This window comes from Brachyistius frenatus, unplaced genomic scaffold, assembly GCF_029030835.1.
Source record: "Brachyistius frenatus isolate BFR_SWC_R1_liver_20210118 unplaced genomic scaffold, ASM2903083v1 Contig_14, whole genome shotgun sequence".
Classification (NCBI taxonomy): domain Eukaryota; kingdom Metazoa; phylum Chordata; class Actinopteri; family Embiotocidae; genus Brachyistius; species Brachyistius frenatus.
This window is the reverse complement of record NW_027210613.1, coordinates 4635001-4660601: the sequence shown is the minus strand read 5'-3', so window position 1 is coordinate 4660601 and position 25601 is coordinate 4635001. Positions and strand designations below refer to the sequence as shown.

Below are 25601 nucleotides of genomic sequence, written 5' to 3'. Positions count from 1 at the left end.
ACAAGTATGGCGGCCTGAGAGTTGTCACGATTGTTTTGACGGTGTAAATAGTCATTTATTTCGACTTGTAAAACATCATTTCCTCGGGATTCGAGTTTATCTGAACTATAACCACATTTTGACTCAGGTGGGAGACTTGTGTTGTATCTTGACGGTTTCGTCTGTCCAGAATAAGAGGCACGTGGGTAGAGGATCGCTAATGTGGCTAGCTAAGCTAACGGCTAGCTCGTTATCTCGCTCATGTTATTCCAGGTTGCTTGATATCTCAAACATTTTCCACAAGTGTTTCTCGTTTTTTTATTTTTTTTTTATCAGTCGACGTTAATTCCCGAACGGCTGCATGTTATTAGGTTATAGGTAAAAAAAGAAAAGAAAAAAAAGACAACCTTGGCTCGGAAGGGGTAAAATAACTTCAACGTCATTATCATGATTGGAATAAACATTTAATTTATGTAATCACAGCTGCTATTTATAATTGTGCAGCTTTACATGCAAGTTCATGTATGGAGCCACGTTACGGGTAACTTTCAGGTAGACTGATACTTTACTTAAACTCATCAGCACGACGACATCATATTTACTGATTTTGAGTCCTCTCAACATGTCAGGATATTCAAAACAAAACGGAGTTGACATCACCACCATAAAGCGTGTTTAAAATAAATAAATAAATATAAATATATATGTCCAAACGCTCTTTTAGCAAATAGTGAAGGAATTCAGAGGTATTTGTGTGCTGTTAAAGAAAGCACCGACTTAAGGGATTTGCAGGGTCACAAACTTTTGCAGGTTGAATCAAATCATCAACAGAAACAGCTTTGTTGTCCCAGTTAAACTGAATAAGAGACAGCCATACTAAAAAAAAAAAAATTAAAAAAATAAAAAGCTGAGGTTGAAGTAGTAACAGTTTCATCCACAGTGTAATATGTGTTGCACTTTTAAAATGATGTCAGTATTGTGTCATTTGACCTTATGCGCTTCACGTTCGTGCTCGCCTTCAGATATTCAGTGAACATATCATATTATGCATACGCTACTATCTATTTACCCTGAGTTTGGACAGGAAGGATGTGACAGGGTACACGAGGCGATTTTTGAATGCAATTGTTTTTGCTTTTGTAATTTTGAAGTGCTTTTTTTTTTTTTTTTTAAACATCACTGTGCTTTCCGTAATAACAGTGAAAAATATGTAGGTGTCAAAAAGTCATTTCCAGTCTGTGTATTTGATAATCAGGGTCTGCACTACTTTACAGGTATAAATCAGAGCATCTCCAAAGTAATGCTGCACTGATCGAGTTCCTGTCTTTCAGACCATGATGCCGTCCGCCTGTGACTCTCTGATTGAAGACATTGAGGACATGGTGTCTTCTAGTGACCCGACTCCTTATGAAAGACAGTCCGTCAGAAAGAGTATCATTCCGCGGTCCAGGAGGAAGAAAGAGCTTCTGAACAATGAGGAGCTCCAAGCTGACAGGTATGTCAAGTGTTCCATATAGTAGTGCAGTCATGTGATCATACAATATGGAAATTGTTGGTTTACAGATAAAGATGATGCACTTGAATGCCACAAGATAAATGACCTTTTTCAATAATTTGTTCAACAAACATCAATAGGTGTAATGTTCTTCTTTGGAAGAAGCAACTACACCATTTGCCCCAGAAGCTTGTATTGCTCCCTTTAGCAGAAATTATTTCTTGTAGGTTAGTCAACTAGTCTCCAGGCAAAATTCATTCACTTGTAAAACGTTTGAGGGTTTTCATTTTCAAATTCTCCCTCAACATTTCAGTTAGGTTCAAATCTGTTTTTTTGTCTGGACTTGGCCATTTTATAACCACCTCTTCTTTTTGAGCCATTCGTTGGTCGATTTGATCTCGTTTATAGGATCATTATTCTGTTGAAAAGTTTACTTCTGGTTCAACTTTTGAACAGATGGGCTCACATTCAGCGTCGTTTGATATGATGCACAATTTATAGATGAATCAATGACTGCAAGCGGCCCTGTCACAGAGGCAGCAAAGCAACCTCAAGCCATAACATTTCCACAACAATGGTTCACAACTGCTTTGAGGTTTTTCCTCCTGAAAAGCTGTCTTGTACTCGTACTGTGGCCAACTACTCAGGGAGGCTGTGGCTCAGACGGTAGAGTGGGTTGAACACCAATCAGAAGGTTGGTGGTTCAGTCCCCAGCTCCTCCCATCCACATGCCCAAGCGTCCCCGAGCAAGACACCGAACCCCAAGTTGCTCCCGATGGTGTACCATCAGTGTGTGAATGTTCTCCTGATGGCAGCACCCTGCATGGTGATCTGTCTCATTAGTGTGTGAATGGGAAAACCATGTTAAAGCGCTTTGAGACCGAAAGGTGATAAAGCACTATACAAGTACAGACCATTTACTCTCTTTGATTTTTCTATCCAGAGCAAATTATGCCAAAAGGCCTGGCCCTTCCACTATGTTCATTGGCAAACTGTAGTTTTGCTTCAATGTTCTTTTTGGACAATAATGGCATTTTACTGGCACGCCCCCCATGCGGGTCAAATTTGTGCAATCTCTTTCTGATCAAAGATGCCTTTTCACTCCGACAGTTGCAACAGTTACCTGCCGGCCCTGTGATGAAATTTGGGGTTCTTAAGACATCTTTTTTTTTTTTTGCTCAGTGTGCTCTTAGGCTGAATTTGCTACAGCGAACAGTCTAACAAAATTGTAGTTGTTTGAAATCGACACCACTGGTATTGGATTTTTGTTAAAGTGGAATGACTCAATTAAAATAATTTTGAGATTCTTTTTAAATCCCTTAACAGACTCATTTGTATCTACAACCTTGTTTCTGAAGGCCATTTAGAGCTCATCAAATTTAGGCATGATGACAGTTCAACAGCAAAAAAAAATAATTCCCTATAGCATAGTGCATGTCACAAAAACTGTGATTTGTCCGCTTGGCCTATACACCACAAAAACACCACGAGTGCCTGTTTGGAAGTGGCCTCAAACCCAACATTCTCGACCTGCTTGTTTGGTTGAAAGCTTTGCCATCAGCGTAAATCAAACAGCTTACGTGTAAAAGCTGTCCTGCTAAACTTGGGCAATAGATGAGGCTAAAGTTGACAAGTCGTTATCAGTTCATCAGTTTTATAAGGGATTCATGTTGTAACATTAGGTTTAGGTATTGATCTTAGCTTTTCAATATGTTTTGTAACAAACACATTTAATTGTCCTCAATTTTAGTTTGATTCCGGGAACCCAAAGGATCTGGATGAAAACGTGGGGCTGCAGTCATAACAACTCAGATGGAGAATACATGGCCGGACAACTTGCTGCCAGCGGCTACAGGATGACTGGTAAGAGACTGTTTGATTGTGGTGCTTTGTATTGAGTCTGTTGACAGAAGGTCTGTCAGCAAAATAGCCTAAATGACAACACTAATCACTAATCACACTAATACTTGGATAGAAGGATGAATGGATTTTAGACTGATGGATGTAAGATAAGAACATGAACAAACAGGTGAAATGGTAAAAAAATATGTCACTATTTATGTGTACACAACTGATTTCAATATTATTATTGAACACAAGGGGGCGGTCTTGCTGTGTAATTAAGCTTTACCTATATTATTTCAGTTGGGGACTTTGTTTATTCCCTGAATTGAACTTCCCAGATGGTGTCCTACCCTAATGAATGTCATCTAAGCAAATGTATTGAGGATTTTGACCATGTTTGGGGTCAACCCTCGTGCGTCCGTTGTTTTTAAATGGTCATTGTCTTTATTACATCAATAGTTCAAAAGAAGATACACAGGACCTCACAGGTGTCAGATTACAGATTGTTAAACAAACTATATTGAGTGATACCTTTCATTCTGAGTTTTGCATGTCTTTTGCATGGAGGCTAGACATATTGTGTTCTAGATTACCAGAAGTCTTCTCTGAGGGATTCATTGTGTGTGTTTGTGTGCATGCGGGGGTGGGGGGGGTGTGGGGGGCGGGGTGTGTGTGTGTGTGTGGGGGGGGGGGGTACAGACCGACCGAGACAGATGAGGAAGAGGGAGTGAACCCCTTAGGCGTTTCTCTCTCCATGCGGTCTCCGCAGCCATAGAAGGACATTAATCACACACTTCAAAAATGCAGATGTACCCACTCACTAACAAACACGCACAGAAGGCACAGTTTGCTTCTGAACATGGGCCAACAGTTTTTCTTCCCCTCATCTGGTAGTTTAGACCTCTTGATCTCTCACCTTTCTTTGTTTTACGGTTTTCTCTGTCCAATGAGCTCCTCTCTGTCATAACATGTATATCCCTCACACTCTCTTCACTTTGTCGTCTCTCACTTGCCCCTTGACTGGGGAGCAGATCCTGTGTTCAAGCATCTGCTGAGGCCTGATAGTTGGTGTGTTAATTGTCTCACCATAGATCTATTTTGACTTGATAGCTGCAATCGAAAGTGAGTGCTGTGAAAAAAAAAGTGCTGTGAGAATTGTTTTCTGTTCCCACTTTGACTTTTGTACAATAAATATCTGTCTGTCTCAGAATGGGATTACAGCACACATTGCTTCTCTGGTTGTCTTTCGGTCATCAGCAGATATGGATGCACGATGTTGTAATGTAATACACTCTCAGGTAATAAGGTTAAAACTTGCTGTTCTGGATATTAGATTCTTCTGATCTCTGGATACGGTTTGTTTCTGTCCCCTCCTCTCATTAAAGGTAGGACCTTGCACTCAGCACATAATGATAGTAGTTCCAGAAAGTGTTCAGCAGCTGTTACAGCATTTTAATTTTATTAGCTCATAGCTCAATAGAAGCACCTGTGCTTATAAAAAAAAAATTCACGACACCTTTTGACTTAACATTTGAGACAGTTATACAATCCTGTGTGAAAGGAATAACAAATTATTGTATTCTGTTTGGCTATAGATAACATTATTCTTCAACATCAAACAGATCACTTTGTTTGTGAGAAAGAAAAACACTAAAACAGAGCAAGAGGTAATGTGGAGACTCCTAAAGGTCAAACGAAGGTTGTTTTAGTCTCTCTTTCTGCTGCCATTTTCATATATTTTGCATGACTAGATACATTTGCAAGAGGGTGTACTCATGTTTGATTGGTGGTTATAAAAGAGGACAACGATCTTATGCAACTCAGATAATGATTCTGTCTCTTGACAGATGAGGTATTATTGGAGCTTAATGACCGCTGCTGGCAAGTATTAAGATTATAGATTGTATAGACTGAAGGATTCTGGGTTTTTGGGGCTGATGTCGATACTGATATTGCATCAGATATTTTGTACTATATATATATATATATATATATATATATATATATTTGGGAATTTAATAGTTATAAGTAACTATAAAAAAACAAAAATAGAACAATTTCCAATTTAACCCAAGCACCTTTTTCTGCATTATGATCTGTGAAATCATACCAGCACATATCACACAACACATATGCCAATTACAATATATCCAAAATTGACTGATAAATTCGGCTGACTGATGTACCAGTCGGGCTCTGATTAAGTGAAGTGTCTTCACATGTATTCATGTTTTGGTCGTAGCATGTCCTACATGTAACAACTTGGTAAAAGAACAACCCTCTGTCGTTTACCACTTTAGTAAATATGTTTTTTTTACCCCATGATGTAGCCTAAAGATGCCTTTACCTTTTACTGATAGAGCCTCTGAATGCTGACTCTGTCTTACTTTCTCCTTTAGTCTTGTTGTCTTTTTTTTCTATCTCGCTCCTCTGTCAACAAAGTACTGTAAAGGTCAGTGTCTCTCTGCTAAAGCTGAGGGATTAGTTTGGTTTCTGTCCTCCACACCTCTGCTTTTTATCTGTCTTCCACCCACCTCGTTTGGCTCTCTATCTTTTTCTGACTTTTTCCTCCTCCATCATCATCTCCCCCTCTGTCTGAGCTAATACCGTCACTCAGTCATTGTATTTCACTGAGATTGTTGGAAGGAGAAATTGACTGTCATGGCCAAAATCAGGGGAGATTACACTTGGTACAGGTGGGGATTGTTTTGACTGTGGCATGAAATTGTAGGGAGTGTATGAGACAGAGTGGAATAGTCTGGAATGAGCAGCACCGAAATGCACTCCTCGATGGTGCAGTGTGTACTAGTTGTCTGGATTGAAGACGACGAACATCATCATTTATGAGTCAGAATATTCTTTCCATTTCCAAAAAAACGGTACGAAATCATATCGCATGAATAGCAGGCTGCTATCTCGGTAGTGTTCAAATCCGCGGTGTCGTTCGGCGAAGTTTAATGAAAGAAGCCTGGACAAAGACAGCTTCCACTGCTCGGAAAACATGACATCACCTCCTTCTCATCCTTCCTGCCTGTTTTCTCTCTTTCACACCCCCTGCCCTCCCCTGTCGCTCTTTCATCCCCATTACTAACTCTTTCTTTCTTAAACTATGACATCACCTGGTGTGAGGCGTAGTAGCACTTCTTGTGTCGGCCTATAGGTGGCAGCCTTGGCCCATGGAGGAGCTTTTTGTGTACAGAAAACATCCCCGCAATATCAGGATGAGGTCATCCTTCTGAAAAAACATACTGTGTTCCCATTCATAGTTTTAAAATGTGTTACTTTAAATTCTTACAGGCTACACATGATCTTGTGAAAGATGAAAAATTAAGCCAACTCTCAATTTATACCATAGTTAACCTGAACCTATGTAACGTAGTGCTTTGAGAGATGATGTTTACATAACAAGAGTCTAGTAGGTCAACGCTGAATGTGTGTCGCTGAGTGTCTTCAGGTTCAGAAAATTGGCGACTTTGTTTAGATAAGAGGTGCCACTCCTCATCTTTTAGCTGGAGAGCATCTTGGCTCCAACATACAATACTTTTTATGTAATATCTAATATGAATATTGTTTCACATAAAATGTTTAACTTATTGTGATTCTTTTGTTTAACTTGTTTCATTTATATTGGAACTTTCTCTTGTTGTGTTTTACATTGTGTTATTTCCCTCTGCTTTCATTGTCTTGACACTTGTTTTACTGCATGAACTTGTTCACCCTGACTTGTCCTCAGTTGCAGTACCACTACACAACCAAAGAGGGCACTGTTTACCTGTGATCGTACACTGTCACAAATGAACGTATTTTAGCAGCAGAGCAATGTGCCAAATAGTGACTTCATAGAAAGGCATGTACGCGTGCACATGAGCACACACACATGCACACACACACACCCTTCATGGAAAGTCACACCAGGATATTTTGATTGTTTTTGGCTGGTCTCCTCCCCTCCCAATCTCTTCCCTGCCAGCCAGCCGCACACACAGCACTTCAGTTATGATTTTACATACCGGTTAGGCAAAATTACTCCCTGGTAGACAGTGTCAGCCAAATGAGGCGTTCTCAGTTCCTGGTTTGGACACAGACGGTTGGAGGATTTGGGTTTCAGAGTAAGGGTGTGAGCTGTTTTGATAAGATGATACGAGGACTTAATTGATCAGCAGGTATTACAGGTGTTTTAAGGGATGTTGCATACAATGTCATTTCACTATGCCTTTTTAGATAATTACTATGATATGAAAGGCATCATTTACTTTGGAAAAAAAAAACATCTGGATGTATCCTGTTGTATGGAATATATTATACTTTTATTTATAAATGCATTTTGTTTCTCTTTGAGCTGAAGCACTTAATGCTGTGTGCTTGTTCAACTGCAGCTGAAGAAAACCATATTTGTAAATTTGATATGGATATTTTACTGACTTGCAGCATAATTAACATTTACTTTTGCATCATTTTTGAAATTAATCAGGAGCTCAGTCCCTCTAAAAGGCAGTGTTAATGTGTTTCGGCTGAAATGTCTAAAAACTGTTCTGATTGAGCTCGTACCGCATTCGTGTTTCCAGCGCTGCTTCTGCTCTGTGATTGTATTACATCACTGTAGAGTATTCTCACTCCGTTTTATGAATGAGATGGCACGTATGCGAGGTACGCACGCTCGGAGTGTGTGGGGATCTTCCGATTGGCTGGATGCGCGCTACGCAACATTACACGCCGCAACATTATGGCCAATGAAAACTTACAATGTTGTGTCTGACTCCACCTCTTGCATGTACACACACATTGGCGCACGCAGCCGGCTCACACACATTTGCTCCTCTCGCACACACAGTTGCAGACGTGGTGGGAATTGGTATTGTACAGGGACAGTGTGTGAGAGACGCTTCCGTTTTCTACAGTCATCATTCTGCAAGATTAGACGTCTCTCGTGGTGTCTGTACGCCTGAGAAAGACTCTGCACGCTCACTGTCGGTCCAGCGCGGTGTAACTGTGTGTATCAGGCTGTCTTGCTCTGCTGATTTAGAGACGGAGAGTGTGAAAGAATGAAGGCGAAAGCAGTGTAAGGAAAGAGAGGAGGAAGAGTCAGTGGGGAAGGGCGGAGGGGGCTGGGATGAAGGTTACAGCCCAAAGAAACGGATGCAAAATTAGCCAAAGTGACGGTTGGAAGTAGGAAGGCGAACCTTTGAGGGTGATGCACTGCGAGGAAAAAGGAACTAGAATCTGGCACATCTGTAGAAACGGGGAGTAGGGAGATGGATAGTTGGAGAGGAGAAGGTTGAGCAATTAGGGAGGACAGGAGAGATGTGAGGAAGGAGGAAATGAGTCTGTCGCAAAAGGACGTTAAGTGAATATGTAATAGCAGTTGGCAGCAACAGATTTGGATATAAATAAACCATGACATAGTTGTGAGAAAATTAGATGCCAGAAAATAAACTAAATATACAAACAAAACTCAACCGAAGAATTCATTTTCCAGAATTAAAGACATTTTCATCGCTTCATGAATGCTTCACTGTCTGATTGGTTGTGTGGCTGTAATTATGTCATTTTTGTGTCATGTACGTGTGGCATTAACTGTTAAAACGATAATGGAATATCTGTTTTCCATCTCTTGCACAGACACGAACAGACACGCTGTTTCCACGGCTTTGAATTTGTCTAAAATCCTACAAAAAGCACCCCATGAGACCAGGCAGCGAGGTGTAACCATTTAGAGACCTGGAGATTAGAGTGATCCCGAGCCCTGTGTGTTTGTGTGTGTGCATGCACGTGTGCGTTTTGGTGATCCTACAAGGTGACCCATGTGTAGGCAGCACCCAGTAACCACTTTGAAGCCATGGGATTAAGGACCCCGGCCATTTCTGCCTTAACGGTCCCTCGGGGGAGCTGTGGATAGAGGAGGAGAAGGAAAAGCAGCATAGGCTGAGGGAAGAGGGGATCACCGCTCAGTCTCATCCATTGATTACTCTGAGGAGGAATTCTGATAGCATCACAAACCGACCTGATGAGAACAACCTTTGCTGCGTGAACTTATCATGGGAGTTGAAAAGCACAAGGTCACTCCAAAGGGATTTACTAGTGTCCCCCTTAATGTTTTTTTTTGGCTTATTTAAAAAAATAAAAAAACATTAGTTACTAATTGACTAATAAACAAGTAAGTAAACAGATGCTATTAAAACAACACAACCTGTGTCTGTGCCTTTTAAGAGGGAAAATGATTCTTCCCTCATTTCTGTAAGGATACAACCCTCCATTGTTACAGGCATCCCTTCCCATATGTGAGATTTAGGAGCAAGGAAAGAGAATTACAGGCAATTGAAAGAGAGACCACTTCTAACTCCTTATTTTGAGAAATAACAAAAAAACAGTACAAATTCATTCCCCGAAGGCCAGTGATATCTCATCCTCATTGGCGCAAACCTCAAAGGTAGGAGAGGAAGAAGAATGGAAGCAAGAATTGCTGCTCCACTCTTCCCTCCGTTCAGTCATTTGTTCACTTGCTGTTGCATTTCTCTGATAAAGAGAGCAAAAGATAAATGATTGGAGAAGTTCATTTGCTACTTCCCTATAGAGGAAGTGTATTCCCTATTCCCTTCAGTACCCAGCCAGCCAGTGAACCCCCTGTTATCCCAGGAACACTGCCTGCATTCCACTGGGATTGCAAATACCCTGAAGGGATATAATGGGAATATCATGGAGGGAAAATGAGTAATGGCATGAGGCAGGAACCAAAGGGAAGGCATTGGGGAGAGAGGCAGGGAGGGACCAAGAGACGAAGAGCAAAGGAGGTTGTCTGGAAAGGGGATGAGGGGTGAAGCACAGTTTTGATGAATCACAGTTTTGCTCACATCCAAAGTGTTGAGCCTGAAATCAAAGCAGGGAGATGATGCTTTCTGCCATCAAAGGTGGCCTAATTCTAAAAAATAAAGGTGAATGACTGGCAGCTAAAATCTCAGACCACCACCCCCACACAGCATAGGACAATTGAAGGAGTCACCCCCCCCCCCACCCACCCCCACACCTCCCCTTCAACAAGTTGCATCAGATGCCAGTTAACAAGGCATTTAACCCCCAAACGTCTCAACTGGAGCTGCTCAGTGGGTAACGCCGTGTGCCTGTGGATATGTTGGGAAGCTCCCAGTTAGGTGTATGTAACCCACTCTCTATCGCCCCTGTCTTTACAGATACATCAATATGAACAAAAATATGTCTGTTCGTTGGGAAACTTTCATGCCTGAACGTTTTGTGAATGAAACAGGATCCATATGACACAACACCTAATATATAATAGCTAATATGTAATTGATCTAATGTTAAATACCTCATTCTGTTTTTTGTACTAGTTTAATGTTAAGCAAAATAGTTATTGGTAATTACTGTATATGAATGCTTTATAATAATCATTTGCCATTTTGGTAAACATTGACAACTTTCTTTTTTGCTCATTGTCTTTAAAGGTATAACTCTGAGCCCTACATATGCACTGTGCTTCCAAATACACACCTCTTCTTCTCAGTTGAATCTCAGTCCCAGCAAAGTGGAACACATGAAATGAAAGCAGGCAGAACCTGTCTAATAAACCTTGAATGAACAGCCTTATCAGTTTTGTTTAGCTCAGACTGTGTTGAGGGCTGAGATGTATCTGCATTTCTTTGAGATCTGCTTGCCGAGTCAGAGCTCTCCATTGATTTCTCTGATTCGACACTCCTTGTCCAACTTCTCAGCTCCTGAAAACCTTCCAAGCAGGAAAACGTGTTGTTACTATGACGAACAGTAAGCTGTTCTTTCAAACCAAACAAGTTATTGCTTTTCTGCAATTGTTCTTCAAGCAACAGTGACCAGTTGATTTACGATTACTTAGACTGTTTTTGATATCAAAATATGTATTGGTGACATGCTTTAAAAGCCCTTAAACACCTGTAGTCCATCAACACTGGTTTCATTTTGCTGGATTAGACCACCTGTCAGGACAGTGTGGGCGTTTACAAACCAAACATGGCTCCATCCAGCCTCCACCTGACTAGAAAAGCTTGTGGAGATATACTTCTGTTGGAACAGATTGGCATTGGGTCTGGTACTGTGTGCAGTCTACCAACCAAAGTGTCCAGGACCGATTAATACACATATGACGGCATATGACATTATGGTGGAGAATTTCTCAACTGATGTCTCAGTTTACTGTTAAGCAACATCTTTTAGTTGTTGTTGTTTTAATCAATTCCCTTTTAACCCAGAGCTCTAAAGTTGCATTGAGAGTTACTGTGATAAGACGGAGCTAACAATGTGTTCATTCGTTTCACCAAAGGACAAATTGAGTTTTATTCACGTAACTTGACAGCACAAACTGTCCTAATTTAAAAATGGCGTTATTTTCATACAATTACATGTCTTCGTTTGTTCAGCGGCGCGATGTCAGGGACTCACTTAGCTTTCTTTTCTTGGAGGACAAACAGTTCAAGTTTGTGTCAAACTCCTTGGCAGCAAAGCTAAAAGGACCAAAGCGAGATGATCTATATTCATTGACATTTGACAACTCATTGTTGCTTTCTCTGTTTTTGAATAATTAGCTTGTCTCATATTTTACATGCTGAACGAGAATTTTTTTTTAAAAGTCTTTCTCACTTCTAATTTGTCCTTCTCCTCTTTGTTTTGCCTGTCATCTTGACTCGCCAAGGAAAACAAATGTAATTTCCCCCATGAAGAGGAAATGAAAGCTTGAAAGACATTTGTAATTAATGTGGCATGCCAGGCTGTTGGTGTGGGTGGATGAAGAGTGTGGCTGACATATGGATAAAAAGCAAAGAAATCAAGAGTTGGGCATTCAAGGACATGAAGTAAATGACTTTGCAAGGCCCCCCCTTTGAGGTCCCCCCCCACCCCCGCTGCACTTCGGCCCTTTTGTGTTGTTTTGGAAGATAACCCCTTCTTTCTGTCTGAGCGTCCAATGTTCAGCCATCAGTGCCATTACTCACTGACCACCTGCTGAAATGGAAAGCGGGGTTGACCTGTATCGTTGTGTGTGGATGTTCATACGAGGCCACCTGCTGCAATGAAAGCACTGTCTACCTATGAGCGGAGAGCAAAAAGTGTCTGCATGAGTGTTTGTGTAGTGCATGAATTTGAGTGTTGTGACGACCAGGCAGCAACGTGAACAAATGAATAAGAGAATAGTTCTGAAGGCCCTCACAAGTATTATAATGCTCCAAGACATGGAGTGTGAGTGTGCTTGTGTGTGCACTTCTGTCCGCTGTAATAAATTAATTCTACATGTGTCTCTGTTTGATCTCTTCTTCATACATATAAATGAATCAGCTCTGTGCTAGATTTCCATGTGAGAGCACAGATATTAGATAAAGTGGATTTAAAAGCCGCGGATGATTTGAGCAGTGGGTTTAATTTGAATCATCATCGGACAAAGTAACCTTGATCGCCAAGCAGAAAAGATGACTTAACTGGGTGCCGTGGCAGGACCTTGCTTGAGAGAAATTGTGAATGAATACGAGTAACTGTGTGTGGTCATCCACGGGATATAAGCTTAATAGCTTGTCTGCTGTCCATTGTGCAAGGCAGGGAGTAGACAAGTAATAATTGAGCTTGAACTGTTTCAATCTCTAATGTTTCACTCAACTTCTTAGTGCTTTCCTCTCTTTGAGACTCCTCTTCAACCTTCTCTCCTCTCTTCCTGTGGTTACATTAGCAGTATAGATCTATATGGGGCAAAGTAAGCAGACTAAATACAAGTAATGTTTAGCCAGGGAAGAGATCGATAGGTATGTATTGATTAAGCATCAAGTGTGGCCACAAGTAATTTCCTGGTCATCTGTGTACGGCTGTCTGGGTTGGAAGGGGAACGGTTGTGTTAGGAATGGGCTTTTCAAGCAAAAATACTATTCAATATTTGCTGGAAACTATTCAACTGTTATTTGGATACACCATCATCACCACCACCACTAAACACACACACTCCCACATTTACAGAGGGAGAACTGGCTCCACAAATGCCATCAAAGTTTGAAGATGAAGGACGTTGTTTGTTCTGCATGTCTTAACGTCAAACGTCCCGTCTTCTGCTGATAAAGCTAGACACGGATTGTTTTTCTGTGGACGGACCGTCGGCTCTCAAATGACTGTAAAAAGCTGTGGTAGGCTTATGATATGCGAGCTTTACCTGGCACTGCACGTCATCTTTGTATATTTTTATTCTTTTAAAGAAATTCCCCACAGAACTTTTGATGGCAGTAGTGTTTTGCATGTTTCTCCTGTTTGTACATCTCGGAGCGATGTTTCACCGACATGTTCTTCTCCTTTTGTTGTTAAATGGCTGTTGGCAAACAGCTTTTAGGTGCGTTACAGCCACGTTCTGGCAGTAGTAACCCATTTCCAGCAGGTGCCGATAATCCCAAGGGAAATACAATTTTATATATATATTTTTTTATTCATAAATCATCACCCGTCCTGAGATTGTGTTCGGTCTTTAAAATGTTTTTTTTTTTTTTTTTCGGTATTTGGGCAGCACTAAATAAATAAGACAATGCTGAAATATTAGGACGGTAATAACTTCTAATATTCTGATTTTGTAGTTCCAGTATAGAGAGCATAACGGCAGAATACATCAGCTGAAAGGCTTTGAGATAAACCTAAAGGTCAACCAACCAGAGGGAAATCTGTTTATTTTTACGGTTACTCTTAGTCTCTGTTTCTTTCTCACTCCTTTGCTTTTCACTCTCAGTTGCTGGATCAAACATACACGCACACAGATGCATACATATACAGAGGTGTGTGAAGCTTATTGATAATCCGACGATTTCCACATGGCAGACAGATGGCTCTTCTAATCTTTCAGACAGACACTGCCTTTTGAGATCTGATCTGATCTGATGATTGCTCTGTGCGTGAGTGTGTATGTCCGTGTGTGGTTTCCATGGCTGAACTTGATAAAACTGTCCTCAGAAGGCTCCTGCTGTGTGTGTGTGTGTGTGTGTGTGTGTGTGTGTGTGTGTGTGTGTGTGTGTGTGTGTGTGTGTGTGTGTGTGTGTGTGTGTAACTTATTTTACATTTGTGGTTGGAATGTGTCTGAACTCCTCTCATTATCTTTGGCAGTTGATCAATGGTTGACCAGGACTATTATGACAAGCCTGTATTTCTGAATTTCATTTTCAGCCTGAGATACTCTGAGTTTATAAATGACATAATGTGAATGCTTGTTTCATCTTTTCTTGGACTTTATACATTGGAAAGTAAAAGGAAGTGAGTAAGACTGGGTGGCCTTGAAGAAATAGGCCGAATTTGATCGCAAGTTCAAGGTGTTACGTTGGGGGGTTAAATTAGTGAATTATCAGCCCACACATATCTGCCCTCAGTTTTAACAGAGGATAAGTATTTACATTCCTGTTTATTTACTCAGCGTTTCTGCATGTCCATAGGACTTTGGCAGAAGGAACCATCCATTTGTCCTCACTGGTTGCAATTCCACATGTTTGAACCGTGACGTTTTCCAGAACTGTTAATCAAACCTCTGTATCTTCTTCATCTTATGAGCTCACTTGGGTTGATAAGTTGAATCATCGGTCGGAGACCCCTAGTCTTTAAATTTAGCTCTCTATATGATATATGATATATATATATTTCCAAGGCTTAGGCTGAGCAGAGCGAAGCCGCCACACTGCGCTGAGGTTAAGATTGTAAGTTGGGCCAGGTGTCCCTGGACGGGGACCTCGCACTGGCCTCTGAGGACACCGTGGCGTGAATGTCTGTTTCCCCTCAGAGCAGGCTGCTGGGAATCAGCCACTGAGGTTACGGTGGTGGGGTGGACAGAGGGTGGTCTGGTTGGAAACGAGGCTCAGTGTTTTTAACTTGCCCGGTCCCCGCTGACTGCAGCCTCCATCAGATCTGTGGGTTGCAACAGGGGAAACTGATTAATGCAGGTCAACTTCAAGATTTCCGTTTTTGGTAACATTAGTTTTGTGGTACTGTCGCTGTCTTGGAGGTAGCCATACAGTAAAAGCCACCACACCCGTCACTATCTTAGACTTACTTTGAAGCAGGAGAAGTGTTGAATTCTTAGTTCAATGCAGCAGAGGAACTGAGCGGAGATAGAAAACAACAGGGCTCCTGCTGTGACAATGCTGTTTGAGTGACATCATGACTGCTGGCAAATGATGATAAATAAGTGAATATTATACAAGGAACGTTTGTCATGTTGCTGAACATTCAGCTGTGATGCTCCTTTCCAATTTATCAGTCACCTAAAGTGCTGAAAGCAACGTCGCCCCTTTATGTTAACTCCACACTTTGCCTGAGTCTAGTGACATTAAGTGCGTTGATACGTTGTCGTGTGACTACCTGTCTCAGTGCATTGTAATATGCTGGCAGCATGATTGTCTCAGCTTGATTTAGTTTCTCTGACCTGATATCTGATTAAAGAGACTCAGATGTGTGCAGGAGCTGGATTAGCATATAAAAAGACAGTGACAGGACATCAGATCATTTTGATGCCATCTGTTTTCAATGGAATCTGTTAGATGGAGAGGGGTGTGTGTGTGTGTGTGTGTGTGTGTGTGTCTGTGTCGCCCCCACAACCCTGCTCACTATCATTGTCCTCGTTATTGTTTTTTACTTGTTATTTGTATTTTTACTGCAGCTTTTTCTGCCTTTTGTCCTATTATTTCTTGTTTATTTTTGTCTCGGGGAGGAGTCATACACATTAACACAGACTATGGACAAAGACATCAATTATTTACACTGGAAAACATTTTTAAATTGTTCCATTTTGAAATGATTTATTAATTAGAAGGCATCTTCTCTGGGATTTGGCTTTATGTCCGCCCCACCTATCTAATGTATTCATTCACGGATGCATGGAGACACACATGCAAGCAAGGACGTATGTGTACGCAAGCAGACGCACATGCATGGATGTCATGGGCTTCCAACAGTTCCACAGGATTATCCATTGAGATGTCCATTGTAATTTCTCATGAATCAGATGTTCTTAAATACAGCAATTTTCCTGTTCAAACAAAAAACGGGTCTGGAAACAGCAGGATTGAGAATATATACATTTTAAATGAGGCTTAGCAGTTTAGAAATGTAGAAATACTACGCTCGTAGGAAAAATGGCATGAAAGAAAAGTTAGAGGGTGTGGACAATATTATTTTGATATAGCTAATAAATCCAGAAATTTAACCAACTGATAATAATTCAATTCCTTTTTTAGTCTTTTCAGATGTTTTAGCCTTTTATTTTCTCAGATATTCTTGTATGTCTTTGCAGCTCTTTTTAATCAGGGCTGTGACGATCATAAAATTATAGTTGTCATCTAAATAATGGCCATGAAGTATTTACTTGTCTTTTTCCATTCATTTTATATCGCTACTGTTGTATAAACTGAATCATAGTTTAATAATACACAAACACCTTATGAAGAAGAGCCATTTATTGGCTGACGTTTTGTCTTTGCGACTGAATCTAATGTTAATCTGATGTTAATGTCAACAGATGCCCATTGAAATGTGGCAGGTCAAATATTAAAGTAAAGCATTTCGTGATAAACAGTTGGTGGCGCTAACTCGATCAGGCAGAAGACCCCTTTATATGTCTTTGGCATTCGGTATCCCTGTATGCTGTATCCTTGTATCTCTGCAGCTCTGTCTTTAAATACATACTCTCTGAACATGTATTGCATTTGGTCTTCCATACGATCACAGCAGTTTATATGTGTTAAGATAAACAAAATACAAGTTATTAAAAATGCAAAAGCTCAAAAACAGACCACCGAACTGGGTTGGTGTGGATGTAAATGCACTGAGAGCCTGTAAGATAGAGTAGCAATTTGTGTGTAAAATGTTTATGTGTACATGAAGCAGAACTGCCTCTTTAATCACCAGTTTACCTGCCAACATCCACATTCCTTTGACTGCTCAGTACTAAGGACATCAGTAATGTGTGTGTGTGTGTGTGTGTGTGTGTGTGTGTGTGTGTGTGTGTGTGTGTGTGTGTGTGTGTGTGTGTGTGTGTGTCTGTCTGTCTGTCTGTCTGTCTGTGTGTGTGTGTGTGTGTGTGCGCGCGCGTGTGTGCGCGTGTGTGTGTTGGGGAGTAGGAGCTGTGATTAAGAGCTTTGCAGTTTTCACTTTAAATGTGGTAGCATTACAGGTAGAGAGATCAGGTGATGTGTTCAGGGCAACACTGGGTTTCAATTAAGAGCATTATAGTGATTATAGTGGAACAGCTGGAGGAGATATACTGTTGGACGGTGTGCGTGTGTGTGCGCGCGTGTCTTTGTGTCTCTGCGTGCGTGTGCGTCTCTGTGTGTGTGTGTGTGTGTGTGTGTGCGTGCGTGCGTGCCGGTGATGCATGTAATTTGAGGAGACATTGCCAATTGAACAATGTGGTCCACTGAGCTTATCATGTGTTGTGCGTGCACAAGGTGCTTCCTACAGATTAATTTACTACACACAGCCCCTCCTTAATGAACAAGCCAGATCAGCAAACTATGTGGTTTCTTCACCATCCAAGTTTACAGTATGTATTACACATCTGTATATTTTTCTCTCAACCCTTTCATGCAGTCTCTCTTCAGTTTCTCTCTGTCTCTTGTGTCTCCCCCCTGGCCATCTCTATAATGTGACTCTCAGTCTCTCATTGTGAATTTTTCTGATGTCTTTCCAATTTTCCTGCTCGTATTAGTCTTAAAAGTTGTCTGCTCCTTCCTTGTCTATTGTTTTTGTGTCTTTCTTTTTTTGGACTCGAGTCCAACCTTTCTCTCTGGCCACCTTCCCACCTCTAAATTGTATACCTAAATCTTATACTGTGTCTTTTTCCCCTCTGCTTTTGTCTCCACACTGATCCTCTAATCAGCCAACAACACTGTTTGGGGTTCAGTTTTGAAATGATATGCCATCCCTCCCATTCTTCTTGTCTCCTCATCTTACACTCTCACTTCCCTCCTCTTATGTCCTCTATTTCTTTCCCATGTCTTCCTGCCCCCTTTCAATCATTTCTACCCTGTCTTCTATTTATGATCGGTGGAGAGGGAATATAAAAGTCAAAGTGTCAGAGAATGACATCATGAGTTGGCTTCAAACTCACAACATCAGAAGGGCATGTTATGTGCCTCCTCCTTCAAAGCCACCAGGATACCCCAAATGTTCTCTTCATCCCCAAAAAACGAGCTCTCTGCATCTGCGTTATTTGCATAGCATTTGCACATGAACCCCAACTGAATTTTTTTTTTTGGAATGCCAAGAGGCTAAATCCAATATTTATTGTCAGGGCCCATAACTCCTTTTCACTTTACTGGTGGAATTTGCATCTGCTTTGCATGTCCCGTAGCTTGGATCTGGGAATAAGAGGCCAGATGACCTAAATTGTTTCAATTTCACCCAGAAATATAAAAGCTGAGGGAAGTCTAATTATTACTATTAATCAAATTAGGACATCTTACATGTGGAATATCAATATGCAAAGTGTTAGTTGCTGCAATAGCAAACTGAGGCAACCTGCAGTGACAAGATTTATAGGAAATTTGCTCTCATCATGATAATTATGCTGTCAGTCTACTGATGTTTTTTGCATACAGAATGTGTTACTTTAGAATTATTTAAAGATCATTCAAAGCACTCTCTTTACTGAAGATGGAGCCTCAGTTTTCTATATATATATATTTTTCTTAACTTGTGACTCATGCCAATTCATGCAATTTTACTGCAAAAACAGAACATTTCACCAACAGCACAAATCAAAATTTTAGAGAAAATTTGCCATAAAATCAAGTATTTATGATCTCAGACTTCCCGAAGAAATCCTGGAGGGACTGAAAAATGTCTGCACACCGAGTCCCACTAAATTTCAGGTGTACCGGTGGGACTGGTTACATGTTTAGGTGCACTTGACAGATCTTAAGTCACATGTCCGACTCTGGAGCCATGTATTGATTTTATGTAAAGTGCTAGCAGTACCTGCAGGCTGGAAGCTTTCTGTAGAAAGGCTGGAGCACGTGTAGATTAGTCCAGTTTTACAGTACACAAACTGTACAGTGTTTATATAGCTTGAAATGATCCCGAATGTTGGACTCTTTCTGCCATTTTCTTCTGCCTATAGCTTCTACACTCGTGTTACTATTTACTATTCTGCATTTTGGAATGCGCTGCACCAGATCACTTCTTTTTCTCCTCACACGACCACAGTGCAAGTGTGCTATACATCATTAATAATCTGTAACTGTATATAGTTGTATGGATTAAACAAAACAATGACGTTTAGCAATCGAGTTGCTCGAGTTTCTCGAGGAATCGTCTCCAGTGTTTGGCTACTGAGTGAAATTTCTGCTTCGTCAGATGTTCGTCAGGTTGCTTCTTCAGCAGGCGACTAGCTGTTAAGGTTGCAGGTCAGTTCTTCTTCTACTTTGAGTCACCATTTCCTCTGTACTATCCAGCCGGTCTTTTTGAGCTCATTATCTGTGACAGCCCCAATTTGTGGCTGTTCAGCAGATTTTCTCCCCATTTCATTTTATGCGGTAAAGGCACCAGGAGATGCTTCAAACTTGTTTTCATGATTTTATTTCCTCTGTGGCAACAAAACACCTTAAAGGATCCCTCAGAAACTCCTGCTTATTAAACTAGACTCACCAAGCACTTCAAGGGATTAATACTGAAAAACTCGCAGGAAACTAACTTGATAAGGCTCTCAAGCCCAGAAACATGAGGGCTACAAACAGCTCAGTGCACCACTCTCTCCAGAAGACCGGACATAACCTTGTAAATCCCTCTGTTCAAAAAGAATATGTGGACATATAATGGTCAAGTCACCATCATGGCCCTCAGTTATATTGGTATCATTTCTTTCTACTTTGAAGTAGCACTTTAGTCTTACAATGGCAGAGAAAACCCTGTATTGAATGACCTGATTTCATCAGTACATTCAGTTTAGTTTGTTTAAATATATTTGGCCTGCAATATGCAAAGGAAACCTGCAGTACATCTGAGTTATATTCTTAACTCCCCCTCAGACATTTGTGAAGCAAATATCACAAACCTTGGTCTATTTTTCTCTTTTAATTTCCTTTGAACGGATAAGGAACAGGTCTTGCACAGAGATGAGGACTTTACATAAGCCAGGGAAAGTCATGCTCAGCTAAAATAGTGGTACGAGTTTGGCAGCTTGATTTGCACTGTAACTTTCTGAAATAAAATTGTCAGTTTTATCAGGGACCGTTGGTGTGGGACCATTTTAAGTTCAGACTTAAAAATGAATCTTACATAATGCATAATCAGTCTTCCTTTAACTAAGGATTATTTGATTGAATGAGTGAGACCAACTTTCCACTTCATCCAAAAGTGTTTGTATTCTTTCCTTTAGAGTGGATATATGAATTTATACCTGAACTGTGTGGACACGGCAGGATTGGCTACTGTATATTTTTTGTGTATCTGCGAAAGGTGATCATCGTTGTCCAGGCTAGTTCACAAATAAAACCCCAACATAAGCTAACAGTTCTGCTTAGTTATTGTCTCTTCGATGACCACAGGTCCTCTTAGCTACCGCGTCTACTTTTATTAAGGCTCAGGCTCCATCTGCCACAGTTCACGTTCACCTGTGCTATTTTATTCAGAGGACAGGTGAGCTTTTACATACAGGTGGCTGTTACTTTTTCTTTTTTCTTTACCTTTCTCTCTCTCAGTCTTTGTCTCTCTTGCAGGTGACAAGCGAGAGAAAAAGAATGGGAAAGCACGCACGCACGCACGTTCCTGAATCTCTCTCAGTCTTCCAACACATTCTTTTGTGTACAGAGCAAATTGATGTGTTCTTCTTCTTCCCATGGCCTACTTTTATATTTAAAATTCAACATACAAACATACACACACACCCAGTCACACAGAGACGGGCACACACCCCATTGAATATTAACTGCCATCTCCTAGGGCAAACAGCAAATATAATCACATTTGTAATGTCACAGAAAAATGGTGTGTCAATATTTGCCAAGTCTGTTATTGTGTTGAAATGGGGAACTGACTGCGGTTACCATGGTGTGCATGATTTTGGCAGTTGGCTTTGAGGTGAAGAAAGTCTTTCTCTCTGTCTCTCTCTCACACACACACACACACACACACACACACACACACACACACACACACACACACACACACACACACACACACACACACACACACACACACACACACACACACACACACACACACACTCTTGCAGTGTCAGAAAGATGTTTGAAAAATGACAGTAATCATTTTGATGTTTATTTTGTTTCAGTGAAGAAAAATGAGTTTTGGTGAGCCCCTATTATAGTTGAAATTGCACATGGTTACATCGTTGTGTGACGTAAACAAGAGCTGAGAGTCTTAGAAGTGACGGGGAATCAGTAAAATGGGCCAAAAAGGGTTAAAATGCAAATACACATGTTTTGACAACACTGGGTTTTCTGCTGGTGGCAGAGGGGAGTATGTTAGCTAGGCCTTTCATCATAGCAAGTTTGAGACTGGCAAGTTATTTTAGTATCACAGCTTGTTTATACATGCAGTTTGTACACGACACAACTGCCTCTAACTTTGTGAGGTTTACTGGGGTGGTGTCAGAGAGGTTTTGCGTCAACTCGTCGTTTTTGACTTTGTGTTGGGTCGTGTCATATTTTGTTGTTATCTTATAGAAGATTAAAGTGCAATCCTGAAAGTAGAAGCTCGAGAGGTAAATCAACACTTTCTAGGTACAGCAAAACCATACCTTTTACAAAGATAGGATGTATTACTGGATCGCCTCATTCATGTGTTGCTCAGGTGTTTGTGGTGTTGTACCCACCCAATGTATTTCAGCAGTGACTATGTATGTGGTGTGTATGCTTTGAAGAGTACATGGATCTAACCAATGTAACTACTGTGGTTGGCATGATGGTGAATCTCTTTATGGCGATATTGCGTAATACTTCAAATCAAGGTGTTAATAAACAGTTTAGATACAGTTGTATGTTGTAGCAACAGAAACATGCTATAAGTACGACAAGGCATATCGCTGACAAAGATGTTGTCATTGGCGTTATCAAAACGTGCACCTCTCACCATTGAGTAACTTCTCCAAAGAGCCTCAGCTCTACTTATGTTGTTCCAGTCAGTTTCTTCTGCTTGTCACGCACACTGGATCAGGATAATGCTCTTTTAAAGCAGACGAGTTCATCTCGCGGTACTCCTGGTCGCAACCAGTGTCACTGCTTAATTCATACAGTATGTCAAATCATGCCAATTGTGAGCTTGATATTGGCACTGATCTCCACATTTGATTCAATCCCTTATGCTTCAGTCACATCAGACAAAAACAAATCCAGGACGCTTGAATTGTACAATACATTGTACAGTAAACAAACGTGGAAGACACATTACACATCGTAGGATAAATTGTAAACACATTTCCTGTTTATGTAACCGCAAAAAGCCTAAATCATAATGCATCTTGATTTTCAGAACACGTGCAAAACTAATAGAAGACATGCACCACTTGAAAGGGCAACATCATTCATCATTATGCATATTTCAAAAAAAAAAAAAAAAAGGCTATCCCATACAGATGCATGGACTCTCAATAACAGATTCTTCAACAAAGTACATCCATCCAGTTTAATGATCACTTTGAGAAGAGGCTGGACAGAAACTAAAACTCTGCTCACTAATTCATCTGCAGTGTTTATGTTGACAGGACCGGCCTGACATCTGCAGACAGCTGGTGCTCCCTCCCAGCAGGACAGACTGAATGAAGTAGAATTCACACGCTGTTCACTCCACTTCCACGGCTTCATATCTCGATATCTTGTCAACGAACACAAACAGATTTCAGATGAGAGTACAGAATGTTTTTTTTTTTTTTAGTCTAACTCTCCGGTAGGATCTCTAGATTTATTACGAGATAGTCAGCTATGACAGTTCTGAAAACTGTGGTGGCTCCATAGACAGTAACTTTTTACATCAGTTACAGTTTGGACTGCCTACATTGCTTGATGGCTAATAAAGCCAGCTATCATTTTACTGACTTTATGTTTTGAAATAATTTGTTGTGCTTGTTGCATTAACCGGATTTGTAAAAAATGTTTTGTGAGAAAATGCCCACATACAAAGAGCAGTCAGGATTTGTAGAATCGATATTGGATTTATCAAATAAATATAGCAATTAATTGGAGTATAGATTTTCTTTATAATCTGGCCCTTGTAGTTACACTGGCCTCCATCTAAAAAGTGAACATGTCTGTCATGTTTCACTCTGAGGTGTGTGCTAAAAGTGAAATCACTGGTATATTAATCTGCCAGTCAGTAACCTTCCAGGCCGTTCTTTCTCCCAGACACAGTGACTTTTGTGCCCTTGACTCTAATAATCCATCTCTCGCTGTGCGAAATATCTTTTCATGTCTGCCCTGATGATCATAATGGTTTTCTGTCTGAGCTGCAGACTCGTGATTGGCCCCAATTACTGCATGAACCCGAGGCTTCAAATCATCCTATCTATGCAAGGTGAGACACGTAATGGCGAAAATCTATTTAGGCCTGGTTTCCATCCCCGGCCTGTATGCGGCTCAATAAATCACACTTAATGCACATTTAAAATCACACAAAATTGACTGCCAGATGTTTATCATTACTCTCCTCTGTGGTATATTTTTTTCCATACACAACCCATATGTGCCCTACAAGCCCTCTTGTCTTCTTGAGCAGTAATTGCTTTGAAACTTAATGGCTCAAAATGTGTATTTATTTCTCCAGTTTGCATGCCCCCCCTCCCCCCCACACCTCCACTTTAATTACAGAGCTGCCACTGCCTTCGTTCCAGTTTTAACAATATATCGACCACTTCTAGTCGACTATAAAAAGTGGTTCAAAAGGAAAATGTGCCTTAATGTTATGTGATTACTTCTTTGTATTGCCAGATCAGTTGTTGTTTCCACTAGTTTTAGTCTGAGACGGGGGCCCTTGTCTGGACCCAGGTGCACCCTCTGAGGCTCCGTGATCAGACGTAAGAGAGACAGATTGACTCCAGGCTCTTGCCCTGTAGAAGCAAACTTCTGCCATCCAAATTAGTGGCTGGCTTGTCTTGCAGCATTCATCATTCCTGCTCCACTTTCTGCAGAGCTCGCCTGCTATTTTTCACTGAGATACCCCCACTTAATCTTCTAATGCCAGGTCTCTCCTTTGCGCATCCTCATTATTTTGTTCTCTTTCTGTCTTTTTCTCTGAGTTCCTTATTTTTTTTTTTTTTTTTTTTTAATCATATTCTTCCACCTCCTTTTTCCAGTTTCTTCTGTCTTGCGTGTCTTTTGAGGTTTTTTTTTTTTTTTTTTTGCATCTCCACTCTCGCTCCACCTCCATCTTAACTTCTTACTCTTGATTTTTCTCCCCTCCCTCTCAGCCCTCCATCCTTCCGGTTTCTGTCTCTCTGCTTCTGTCAGGCTGACTCTCTCTCTCCAGCAGTAATGTACTCGGAGCTGTTAAAGACAGCGGAGAAATCCCAAGTGCGTATAGAGCTCTCTAAGATGTTGTCAAACTGTTGACGCGAGTGCTATCATGGGCTCCTGCTGTGCCTAACTTGGCGTACCCTCTCTACTTCTTAGTTACACACTCACACAGAGACACTCACACACAGCCATATCTGTCTCTGGAGAAGAGACGGCAGATTATGCACAAACAACACGGACCATTGCTGAGAATTTCAGCCACTTAACAAAGCCAATATAGACAGTTTGTCTGCTTAGATGATGCCCACATTCATACATCTAATGATACTTTTCTCTCTTGTTAAGCTATTTGAAAAAAGATATGAGCCCCTGCTTCTTACCTTCAGAAAAGATTATCATGACAAATATGAATGTCATCATTATAAAGAGGATAATCTTTAAATTATAAAAGTAAAAAAGAATAGTACAGTTTAAAAATTCTGCTATCAGCCTGCCTAGATGCATGACATCAGATATGATGCTGATGATCCTCTCAACTCTACCCGTGTTTCACTAAAAATAATTAAAATAAATGAATAAATTAACCAAGGCAGTCAGAGCACCAAAAGGACAAAAAAAAAACAAAAAACAAAAAAAACCCAACAACAACAACAACGATGCCCCAAACCTGTAATACCACTGAGGCATCCAGCTCCTGCTCTGTGCTGGTATTGCTCTGTAGTTGCATCAGAAGATTAATGGCCGTTAAGGATGGGAAATGGGCTTGTGTGTTTTTTCTGTTTCTAGGGTCTTTTGGTTCTTTACTGTATGTGCATATGTATGTCTCTTATTTTGGAACT

The 25601-nt window shown here is 40.7% G+C and overlaps 1 protein-coding gene across 2 annotated transcripts in view; it reads left to right on the top strand.

Annotated features, from left to right (window-relative positions):
* Positions 1-25601, top strand: part of cdkal1 (CDK5 regulatory subunit associated protein 1-like 1) — a 227498-nt gene continuing 201897 nt past the window's right edge. For both annotated transcript variants that reach the window (XM_069693222.1, XM_069693221.1), the window contains exons 1-3: positions 1-127; positions 1311-1474; positions 3225-3337. In XM_069693222.1, coding sequence (XP_069549323.1) covers positions 1314-1474; positions 3225-3337 — 274 coding nt within the window. In that variant the 5' untranslated portion in view covers positions 1-127; positions 1311-1313. The remainder of the gene's footprint in view (positions 128-1310; positions 1475-3224; positions 3338-25601) is intronic.